The sequence below is a fragment of the Neltuma alba genome, unplaced genomic scaffold (genome assembly GCF_004799145.2).
Source record: "Neltuma alba isolate B1F8T4 unplaced genomic scaffold, ASM479914v2 tig00002462_pilon, whole genome shotgun sequence".
Lineage (NCBI taxonomy): Eukaryota > Viridiplantae > Streptophyta > Magnoliopsida > Fabales > Fabaceae > Neltuma > Neltuma alba.
The window spans coordinates 12,022-24,227 of record NW_021632871.1 but is presented as its reverse complement, the minus strand read 5'-3'; the positions used below and the strand labels follow the sequence as shown (position 1 = coordinate 24,227).

The 12,206-nt window shown below is 33.4% G+C and overlaps 1 protein-coding gene across 4 annotated transcripts; it reads right to left on the bottom strand.

Annotated features, from left to right (window-relative positions):
* Positions 1–2,131: 2,131 nt before the first annotated feature.
* Positions 2,132–7,878, bottom strand: LOC114729167 (histone acetyltransferase MCC1-like). Of its 4 annotated transcripts, none has more exons than XM_028916160.1 (7): positions 7,632–7,766; positions 5,025–5,270; positions 4,785–4,929; positions 4,136–4,235; positions 3,829–4,057; positions 2,695–2,787; positions 2,132–2,440 (listed from the first exon to the last, which is right to left on the bottom strand). In XM_028916160.1, the coding sequence occupies exons 2-7, from the start codon at positions 5,141–5,143 to the stop codon at positions 2,437–2,439; spliced, it is 690 nt and encodes a 229-aa protein (XP_028771993.1). In that variant the 5' UTR covers positions 5,144–5,270; positions 7,632–7,766; the 3' UTR covers positions 2,132–2,436. The 4 variants fall into 4 exon arrangements, with proteins under 4 accessions (XP_028771993.1, XP_028771987.1, XP_028771976.1 ...); XM_028916154.1 differs by having other exon boundaries at positions 2,228–2,525; XM_028916143.1 differs by adding an exon at positions 7,783–7,878 and having other exon boundaries at positions 2,228–2,787; positions 3,829–4,235; positions 7,632–7,686.
* Between the last annotated feature and the right edge of the window lie 4,328 nt (positions 7,879–12,206).

Here is a 12,206-nt window from a genome sequence, read left to right as displayed (position 1 = left end):
TTCTAGAAAAAATAATACTTATTTATTACAAAAAATTAACTTAACAAATTTTATTAATCTACTCAAATTAGTTAATTGACTTTTATATTAAGGATCGGAGGTATATTATATAATTAAATAGGTTTAATCCTTTGGTGGTCAAAAGTGTGTCGGGGAGCTAAAGTGATCATAGGTTTAAATCCCTCTACGCCCATTTTGTTGAAACATTTATTCTTTAGCAACATGTGGATATTTTAATAATTTAATTATTTACCATCAATGCATAATTTCAATTTGATTCTTTAATAATGAGTGAAATTTCAGACTTTATTAAGAATAAATTGAAATTAAATCTTTTTTATGGGAGTATAATAAAATTCTCCCTTAATCATTATTGTTGGATCTCACTCCCAAACCCTCATTGTAGGCCCTCTTATAAATAGTCTTAATGCGCATGGCTTTCATTCCCTCATGTTTCAATATACTCACAATTTATAATTTATAGTACACTTCCGATATCTATCGCGTATATTAAAAAATTTAATTTTTTAAGCTCATGAAAAATTGACTTTTTTTTTTGGTTAATTTGCCCTTATCTACAAGTAACGCTCACAGCGCTTAATGCATAATTACTCAACGCACATTAACCGACGCAGGAACAAAAATAAAAATATACTTATATTCTCACTAGTATTTCTTAAAACTACAAAATGGAATACATTTTGGATCAATAATAATTTGTAGAAAGTGTCTTACATTATGGACTAGTGAGAATATAAGTTATTTTTTTATTAAAAAGATAATTTACACATATCAAGAGAAGTTAGTTTATCCTTAATTTTCTTAAGAAAAAAATCAGTTGCTTCTAATCTTACCCTTAGTTCTTGATTAAGTCAACTATATGAAACAAGGGTAGAGTTAAAAAAATTGAGCTCACATTATAAGATGACCTACATTTTCAGCTAAACATTACTTTTAAAACATAGTTATATTTCTGATTAAAATGAGTACTAATAACCACCATACTTATTTTTAAAAATTAGAGTTCTCAGTTTCACACGGATCCACATAATATTCACAAACGAAGTCAAATTTGCCAAAACTACTCTCAAATAGGTGTGTCTTTTGGGTTGGGCTCTATGCCCGCCAACTCTTGTAATTAGTTAGAGTAGGAGTTGAATAATTTTGTTGTTTATTTGTTTCATTGTTGTTTTGTTTCCAAACTTTATCGGATAAATTATACTATTTTCGATCCTAAATATAAGATATAATTTGCATTATAAATTACACTATAAACTAGATCTTATACTTTAAACTGAATGTAGTATGATACAGACAGTCCTTTTGAGGGGGGGGGGGATTGCTCACATGTACGTGGATTTCACATCGTAAAATATGGTGGTTCAACTTTTTTAAAATGTTTCAGAATGGCCCATAAAACAAGTAGTTTAATGAGCCTGTTAGGGTTGTGGGAGAAGTTGCTTGCTTGGAAGCTCTTTACCTACAAGGAAGAGTAGATTGAGGCTTAGTACCATTGCAGGATATACAAGGCATTGTCTGAATCAGGTTTCTCTCAACTTCTCACCCTTAACCTATTTGATTCTCTCTGTTCTTACTCAATTTTTGCTTAGATTTCTTTCAGTTTTTCTCATGTTCAATGGCCTTAATTGGTGAACCAATATTGCAATTTGATGAGAGAGAGCCTCCATCTTCATCATGCATCAATTTCAAGGGGTCTGCATTATCTAATAATCGCATAAGTGTCATGTTATCTTCTTTAAAATTATCAAGTGGGCTGCATCTCCTAATGCTCAAGTCATCATCTTCACTATTTTATATTGAATCATGTGGATAAATAGATTACATAAATAATGCTACCTCCACTCTTAAATACAAGATCTATTTTGTAATGTAATATATACTACAAAATAAATCTTATATTGAGAACTAGCCATAGTAGAATATACTTTACACGTCAACTTGCGTGCAAGTGTGCGAGATCAAACAAGCTCATTTCTAGATAAAGGAAGCATTCATTTTTTGTGTATATTTGGTCTGGATCATCCTTATAATCTTGGGTTTATATGCATTTTCTTCACGTTCGGAAGGCCTAAAACCGAGCAAAACAGTCTTAAAAGGCCAGAAATTAAAATTTTATGCTAAAGAATTAAATCTTAAGATCTTATGACCTGTTTACTGTGGCTTTGGTCGCCTGATAATGAATGTTGATCCCATCCACCTACAGACATACAGGTAACAAACTGCATTGAACAGACCAAAAAATAATCTGCCAAGGAAACCCTTGAATTATCAAGTGGGTACCAGTCCTGTGTATAATACAACAATTACAGTTACAGCTAAACTAAATCGGAAGCTCTTGATCACCAGTCGACAATTTTGGAATGGTCCACCGGATCACAAGTGTAATTGGTTGCAGCACTTAACAGATAATCAGCATCACCTTTTAACAGAACACGGGGAACTTTATTGACAGGACATGGTCGTTCAATAAGAAGGTGTTATTCTACGTTTCAATATGACATTTCCTAGAGGAAAAGAAGGTAAGGATATATTATTATACATGGAACAACAGACAGACCCAACAATATAATTAAGAAAAATCAAACACACTCATATCTAGTACACTCAGTTGCCATGTTTTTCTTGTTATGCGTTGATGATACAAGAGAATGACTTTCTTTACATTTTGCCCACCTTGAAATCTTCCTCTCATCATTCCTGCGTAGCCTCGCAGCAATTAACTTGAAGCCACTCCTCATGTAGCTTGCTATTCCAGTGAGGAACTCCCTGAAAAGTGAAATATGATAATACAATTCTCTAAGGGATATAAGTACTCATATAAAATCCTAACCAGTTTCCAGGACAGGTAGTTGTTACAAGACACAACATACACACCATCATTATATGAACTTACTACTTTGGAAGCCAGTCAATAATCTGCCTCGGGACAATTTCCTCCTTAATACCTATTCCAAAGTATATCCTTTTCTCGAATGAAACATGAGATAGACAATGTCTATTATACCTTAGTTAATATTACCCAACAGTGATAGTTTTTTGGTCCAGAGACACATGTAACATTTACCATCCCTTTTTCCTTCCTGTGCATAACATTTTGACTCCCAAGTAAGCCCTAAAGATTGAAGATATAATCATCATATTTTGGCCTTTGCAGATATCAAGTTTTAGTAATCTTATGATTAGTAATTATATCTATCTTAAAAGTTAGGTTTTCTTTAATTTATAATGCTTCATCTCATCTTTTATCTACGATTAAATTGGTTAAATTATTATTATTATTTCCATAATTGTAGTTAGAGCTTTATAAATATCCTAGGGTTATTTTGATGTGGAACCACTTTGCCTGTCAAATAATATCGAGATTTTTTTCCCCGTCACGCTCTCTCCCAGTTCCCTCATTTCTTCCTCCATTCTTAAGCTGCCTCCTTCTTCTCCCTACCCCTCTTTCCCATGTCGTAGATCACATATTCCTAAAAAAGGTTAATGAGAAGACTTTGGAATGGCTTTCCTTCTGAAATGAATCACATGTTACTATACCATGCCAAAAAAACATTTTAGTACATGAATATAACATGTGCTCGGAAAACATTCAAGTCTAAACATTAATAAATCAATAAAGCATACACAAAGCCCTTACTAGCCCAACTTAATTGGTTTGGACCAGAATGGTTCAAACTCCAGAAACTTATGTTTCAATCAGACACAAAAATGGGCAACTTCTTTTACACTATCCATATCAAAGGGTTCAGATGAAAACTGCAAGGTCAGTTTAAGCAAGTCAAGGCGTAAAGGATGTTGTGTACTTACAATGGTGAGCAAGGAGATCGGCCCCCATTCACATAGTACACAAATAGATAAGAATCATGATGTTGTCCATTGATGAAATAAAATCCTTGCAGTCTTCTCACACACTTGAAAGACATCTTCTTGTATAGAAAGATTGCTGGGTTATTGTAAGAAATTACATGCAAGTAAACAGCTCGGCAGGTTGGAATGCTTGAAGCATATTTTGTGACCTCCCGAATCAGTGAAGAAGCTGCAGATGAAGCAGAAATTGGACCACAGATTATACCACCAAGAACATAAACTAGATTAAAGTGACAGAATTTCATACCTATTCCGAGATTTCTATATGCTTCTACCACACCCAGCGTCAGAATATAAATTAAAGTTTGATCTGATTTGGATGAGTCATATCCAAGAATATCCACTATCTGCATAAATAATATTCCTTGGTAAAAAACGTAAATTTAGAATCAGTCAAACCTTCAGCTTTCAAACAGTTGTACCCTAAGGAAAATGTACTCTATAATGAATTATAAAATTTTGATACCGAAGTGACACATAATCAAATTTTTAAACGCACAAGATTCATAAACATTAGGCCAAGCTTAGGTTTAGAATGTTAAGGGAATATCTTTTTTTTTTTTTTTTTAAAGTTTCTCTCTGTGCATAACCATGGCTTATATTTAGATTTCTTATCTTTAGATAAAATGATAGGTTGAGTGCACCATAACTAAGATTTCTAACAACAATTTCTGACACAACATATATTGCCACCAACTAAATGAATGCAAGCAAAGAGCTGGTTAAGTCACATTCCAACTACAAGATTCCTTTACAGAGAGTAAGAGAAGACCAAAAAATCTCAGTTTTTCTATCCAGCTGGGGTGTTAGTGTGCTGCCAATTCACAATTTAACTTCTTCTGAAAATGCTTCAAGCAATTAGGAAAAGGCATACAATTGTACATAATAGGACCGACCTCGCTTTCTTTTGCAAGAACAATCCGTGCTGTTACAAATCCAATAAGTTCATCCTTTTGGCCCTCAGGCCGACTACGGTCCACGGCTCCCCATGACACAATGTCATGCCCATTTACTACATCTTGGAAAAATAATGACTCATACCTAAAATTTGAAATATCCTTTTCTACGTTAGCACAATTCCTGTGGCTCATCATAAAGACAGTTGGAAAATATAAATATATTAAAAGAGATCTCACCTGATAGGAAAGAGCTTTCCATGTAAATGCTCTATAGTGTCAAGGTCAGATGGTAGTATAGGTCTGTAGCATATTTTTGGACGACCAGACACTTTTGATTTAGGGTTTACCATTGGCATTGAGTACTATTTGGAACTTCAGTTGATCCCCATTAAATATCTGATATAAGTGTAAAATTTGTCCAACCGCAGCTCCTTTCATTAACACTACGGCAGAATGACAAACGCCATTGAATACTTGTTACCACTGCAAATTAAACAGAAATTTGAGAACTTTTAAACATATAATAAACTATGTTAGCAATACTGACTCAAATCATGATGGGGATATGTTTTTTCCAAGAGTATGACAACCAGAGATTTAATTATTTCCATCAAGCAAGCTAATACGACAGTACTAGATCTTTTCTCAAAAACAGAAACTAGCACAAAGAAAGGTAGAAGAAATAAAGCCAAAGAATCAAGTGCAGCGAACAGGAAACTGACTCAACGCCCTGCAAGTCAAGTAGGCATTGCCCTAAATAAAATAAGAATAGATCACACTTCACCCCCTAAAGTTTTCCTGAAAATCAAACTCAGTACATCAAGTTTTAAATCTCACAGTTTAGCCCCTTCAAGTTTCAAAAACAAACATTTTACTCCCTCAAGATTCAGATGCATTAAATCCTTACTCAAATAATACAAGTTAAACCTATCCACACAAGCATTTTCTTCTCAACTGAAGGAAACAGAGTTGGGGAAGAAGGCTGTCTATCCCATAGGTTACACAGAGAAAACAGGCCAGAAAGGGAGGTAGTGTGTTTTATATAAACTACAGAAAACAGAGCAAGGGGAAAACTTTGTGTGCTGGTGAAGTAATGTGGATTTTTTTTGCTCACCACTACCAGTGATGTATGATGCTGAATGTCATAAGAACTTCAGGGAATTAATAGTAATTCATTCAAAAATGACGACTGTTAGAATAAACCCATAAAGATCCTAGGCAAACGATCCTATGCCAAATAAAACGAGTGGATAAAATTGAAAGTGGAAAGATCAGAGACAAGCCTATCTAACAGCTGTAGGCTTATAAACTAGGGACATGCTCTCCCTTAAAAGAGACTGAAAAACTAGTTGTCTAAACTAAAAGCAACACATGCACTTCCTCAGATATGGAAAGAGGGGGAAATGGAGAGATTCGAAGAAGAATGGAAAAGGCGGGAGAATCTTTGAGTAATTTAAGTAAGGAAATTCTAGCATTTGGCGTGAGGAACAAGCAAGGATCAGTAAGTAAAAGAACAGAAAGCTGATAAGCCCAATAGTGAACTTCAGTGTTACCTCTTAAAGTATAAAAAGCACTAACATATGCAATTGTTGGAAGTCAGATGTTGTGTAAGAAAGAAAGATTAGGATCTAAAGCCACAAAAATGAGTGGTACAAATGAAATAGTTGTTTCTATGCATTGAAGTAGCATCTGTATTCGTAGTGATAACAATTTAGTCAATCTCTGTAATATAGCTATTGGGCAACCTCAACAAAATCCCAGACTTCCAAAATAACACATTAAAGTTGAAACCAATAGAAGAAATGACTAACGGTTTGCTTTGAAGAAGAAGCAATGTATGCATCACTAAACTTTAATGATGCAGTAAATAACCAATAACTAACAGTATAAATTTCTAACTACAAAGACGCTCAACGTCCATGCGGTTTGTATTTTTCATCTAATACTGCATATGAGTAATGAATTTAAAAAATTAATCTGTTCAGTATATTTTAATGCAATTAAATGGGTGGATGAAATTCATTGGAGAAAAAATTTGATAAATAGATAGTCTCTTGAAGGGGAAATATACCAATCAGTTTGTTGTAATTCTATCAGTATTACTTTAATCAGCTCTTGTGAGTCGTGCTGTTGTATAAACTTTCTATTTTTACCTTTGTTGCAATCATTTGCAAAGGGTAACAGAAACATTGGAGAGAGGCAAAGTCCATGTTTAGGTAAAGGAAAGAGTACTTGTAGGAATTTTTGCTTCTTTTAGAAGGAAGGTCGCTTTGATATTGGTAATTTAGTAGCTAAAATTGACTGTTACAGGAAAATTACCATGGCACCCATAAAACAGAACCTTCAAAGTTGATCAGCAAAATGCATCGGATGCCAGGGTTCAGGCCGAATTTGGACACACAAACCTTGAAAATTTGCGTTTCCCTTAACGTAACTTAGTAATGAGTTCTTTTGTTCGCTTCAAAAAGGATTAACAGAGCATTGTTCTATCTTCCAGCTGCATTTCACGTCTAAATCACCTCTGAGGCCCTCATAATGCTTCTGTTAGAAGTCTTAATTATTAGGACAATTCAAATAGTTCTTGAGACGTATAATTCTAAGAATCCTTATTAACATGGAAATTAACCTCATCTTTTATACGCTTCCTCTCCGAGTTTGCACAGGAGGGAGGCCAAATAATCAAATCAAATTGTTAAACTGATAAAAATCACAGCTTGGGCAGAGATGAAATGAGAAAACCCGTTAACGACTAATATGAATTTAACCCAGGAAAAAAAGGAAAAGACGCAGGATCATATATATTAGAATAATAGAGAGAATGAAAAAAAAAAAAAAAAAACTGACCAGGACATGAAAAATCCCAATCTTCACCGAAAACTCGTCAAGGATTGCAAGGCATCTGATTTCAGAGAAGAATTTCTTAAATGCTATAATAAATCGGTGAATTTACGAAAGATCACAGAGCAGATAGCGTAATTGTAGAGAAAGATTATACCTAAACAGCAAGTTAGAAGATGCCTGGAAAGGAATGCCTTCGATCTTGATTCTGGACAACGAATCTGCATCAACAACCGAGCTTACTTCTCCTCCTCTGTCTCTGTACAATTTGTCATGTTTTTTTAAGGTTTAATTTTAAGGTATACTTTAGTCTTTGTTTTAATTTACTCCTTTAATTTTTAAAGTTATATTTTTATTTTTTTAATTCTAAAACTATTTTAAAAAAACTAATATTAAGATCTTGAGTGATAATAAAACATTCTCCAATACTAATATATTGAGTTTAATTTTCAAAATAATTATGATTATTATAAAAAATATCATTTGAGACTAATAATTTGAGAATTAAAGAATCAAAAATATATTTCTTAAAATTAAGAGATTAAATTGAAATATTGTATAAACATAACCAAATGCATATTTTTGCTTAATTTTAATTTAAGAAAGAATTAATCTTTTGGCCTGTATAGTTATAATTCGTTTGTAAGTCAGTTCCTATATTTTAACTCAACATAACTTAATCCTTATAATTTTGATTTAGTTGTAATTTAGTTCTTGAAATTTGACTTACTACAACTCGATCCTCAAAATTTTACTTATTTTATAATTTAATCTTTGTGTTTTAAATAAAATTATATATCTAATAAAGAGATGAACTAAAGTATAAAATGATTAAAAGCATGGGGATGAGTTACAACATATCAAACTTTAAGAAGTGAACCGAGTAAAAACTATAAAAATTAAGTTGCGTCGAGTTAAAATATAAAAACTGAGTTGCAAACGAGTTAAAATAATTATCCCTTAATTTAATGATTTAATGTTTATTTTTCAATCAAAATATTATCAATACCAATATTAAGTTCATTTATATAAAATTATCAATATTAAGTTATCAACATAATCATTACTATGAAGGTCGAAAATCTATATAAACATAAAACAGCAAATCCCCATTACCCAAAAAAAAAAAAAAAAACCAACAACAGCAGACTCTCAAGAGGAAAAAAAAGCACTATTCATAACTCATAATAAATGTTGATCTCCAATTTTATACAAAGCATGAAAAGTTTTACTTATTATATTCTTATTATATTATTTATTTTTAGTTTTATCTTGAAAATTTAGTCATTAATTTCATTTCATTTTTATTCCAAATATTTCTTCTAATTTAATTTTATTACTAAATTAAGGAAATTAATGATACAAAATAATACAAAATAATTATATCAAGTTAATTAGTTAACGGTGAATAATAGCGCTTGATTTGAAAGGGGAAAATTGCAATAAGTTCTCATCTAAGAGAATTAAGTACAAAAATATTCTTTAAATTCATCAAATTATTTTGAAATCTTAAAGAACCTCGTTTGCAAGAGGTTTTATTTGTTTAATTATTAAATTGTCCTTATTTTTCTTTTAAAGTATGCATTAACAACTTAAAGTACTATCATTAATAACTTAAAGTGTAAAGATTAACAACTATAACACAGATATTGACAACTCATGTATTATATTTTTGTAATGCTTTGAGAAAATATGCTGTTAATACTTGTCGCGATAGTTGCTAATTCTTATACTTTAAGTTGTTGACGATTTTTTTTTAGTTGTCAATACATACTTTAAAAAAAAAAAATTTGGTAATTAAATAAAAAAATTTATTACAACAAGATTCCTCAAGATTTCAAAATAATTTGATAACTTCAAGAGATTTTTTGTATTTAATTTTTTTAAGTGAGACCTTATTTAGCTTTTTTCTTTTTATTGTGGGCTCCAATTTGAATTTGGCCCGAATTATTTCACATGGGCTGGATTCTGATATCGAACCCACAAAAGAATACATTTGGTGGCATCATGTGGTGGCCCATATTTGACATATTTTATTTTCAATCTCACATGTCAAGTGAAGCTGTTGTTTTGCTCCGTTAAAATCATTACATGTTTCCCATCAACTAAGGGGTCACTTTGCGAGAATTTGTATCTTGGTAGAGCTACAGATGATGCCGGGCTTCAAGCTTGATGGGGAGGAAGATTATTTCGAATATGAAGGCTTGCATCTGCTCTATACCAGTTGTGGCGTATATGGGCATAGACATGATATATGCTCTCTATACGGGGAAAAAAAAAAAACTTAGCAAACTGAGGAGACGAATCATAATGGTCCTAGTCATTGTGAAATTAATGTGCAGGAAGCTAATAATGCTGGGTGGAACAAGGAGCAATGGAGAGTAGTCTAAAAGACTAGAAGACCATGAAAAAACAAGGAGAAACAAGGAGAACAAGATTACGTGTATTAGCAAATGAAGAAGGCAAAAATAATGAGGTTAATGAAGTGATTAGCGAACTGACCATGACAGAGACAACTCTAGTACGAAATGTGCAGCAAAAAAAAGCTCATGTACAACCTTCAAAAGGCAAGCAAAATGGAGCAACAACTACTGCCGAGACTGTGAAGAGAGTGGTGCCCACCGTACCAAAAGACAATGTACGAGGAGTGTTGAGAAACGGACAAGAGAAAAGTCGGGTTTGGATAGGAGAACAAAAGGGGATGTTCTTATGATTACAATGGGACAAAATACTGATTGTGAAGATGATGGGAGAATGATTTTAGAGGGAGAAAAAAGAGGTGGATGTTCGAGGGATGCCTGTGATAAGGTGATGTTAGAGAATGTCCCTTCCTCTACTACTCCTTTGGACCCAAGTGAGCTAGGAATTGAAGCTTTAGACCTAGGAGAAAATAGGAGCTCTCAGAGTTTTGTGAAAGCCCAAATCGTGGTTAGTCTCCTTTGTGAACCTAGAGTATAGGAACTGTGGTGCCTTGTTCCTTTACGTTTGTTTTTATGGATAATATTTTTTTTTAAACAAAAAGTTTAGGTGAATTGGATAAAATAAAGCTAGGGGGAGAAAAGGGTTTCTGACTCTAAAGAATGATTTGGAGAAAGCTTATGATAAAATCAAATAGAGCTCTACATGAGAGAAGTTATGATAGATGAAAAAATTGATGACAATTTCAATAATCTAGTCATGTGTTGTATTTCCAACACTTCCTATAATGTTTTATGGAATGGATCCTTGACTGAATATTTTTCTCCAAAGAGGGGTTTACGGCAAGGGGATCCTATTTCATTGTATTTGTTTATTCTTTGTATGGATAGGCTTTCACACATCATTAATGATGCAATAAACCCAAATAGATGGAAGTCAATAAGAGTGAGTAAGAATGGGCCACAAATTTCACATGTGCTCTTTGTTGATGATTTATTGCTCTTTGGGGGAGCAACTAAAGAACAAGCAGAGTATGTGATGCAGTGTGTAAAACCCTTTTCTAAAAACATTATAAACTCGTCATAAAATTCACTACTATGATAGGAAAGGAAAGCTGTTACAACAAACTACCATAGTAGAAAGAAATTGCATAACTTTAGAAATTAACATTTAAACTCGGTTCAAACTCGAACTCTGTTGCATACAACTAAAATCATTCATTAACAACCACTGAGCCTCTGAGCCTCCGGCTCGGGTAACAAAAAACATCAAAATCAGCCCATCCAATTAGTTTTCAACCATGTATATCAAAGTTTCACAAAGCACTAGAAATGGCCTCTGGCCAACCAAAATAAGGAGATAACATTCTCTCCAGTTTACAACAAGGCCGGGTAATCAAAATATTTCAAAAGGGGTCCTAAATATGGCAATATATACTAGCCATACATATACAAGGGTTAGAGGCCTAAAGCTAACCAAGCTTAAGCCTCTGCGTCTCTTCCCGATGGCACACGCTCGGAACCCTCACCTGAAAACATTGTAAACCACGGGGTGAGACAAACGTTCCAGTAACCAATCTTTCCAATTCAAGGTACTACTAAATAGGTGCTCGTGAGGTGTCAAGTGGGGCAGTTCACAAGTAATATGATAAATGATAGCCACACAAGTCATGCAAGTGCAATGATGCAATCCCAATAACTATATCCCTCACTTTGGGGGATTTTCAAGAGCCGAACCCGGCCTATCCATTACTATGGGGGACGTAAGGAGCCATAAAAGGCCTATCCCTCACTATGAGGGACGTAAAGAGCTAACCATCATGCATTAATGGAGACCTTACCACGTGGTAGTAACAATCAAAACTCTCACCAATTCCCAATTCATGCATCATGCTCAATCTGTAATCAAGAGTAAATAATCACTTCACAAATAACTTCTTTCAGTGGCCTATCTTTCACAAGTTCCAAATTCATTCAATATCAACGGAAACCCCACAAGACGGTTTTTCTTTTTAATATACAACATACACTTTGAACACAGTTGTTACTCGGAGTACAAAACATAAATTCACTCACAATACCACAAAAGCATGTACAAAGGATTGGAAAGTGGTTACCTCTCACCTGAGCAAGGAATAACAAACCGACAATACGGCCACGTGCA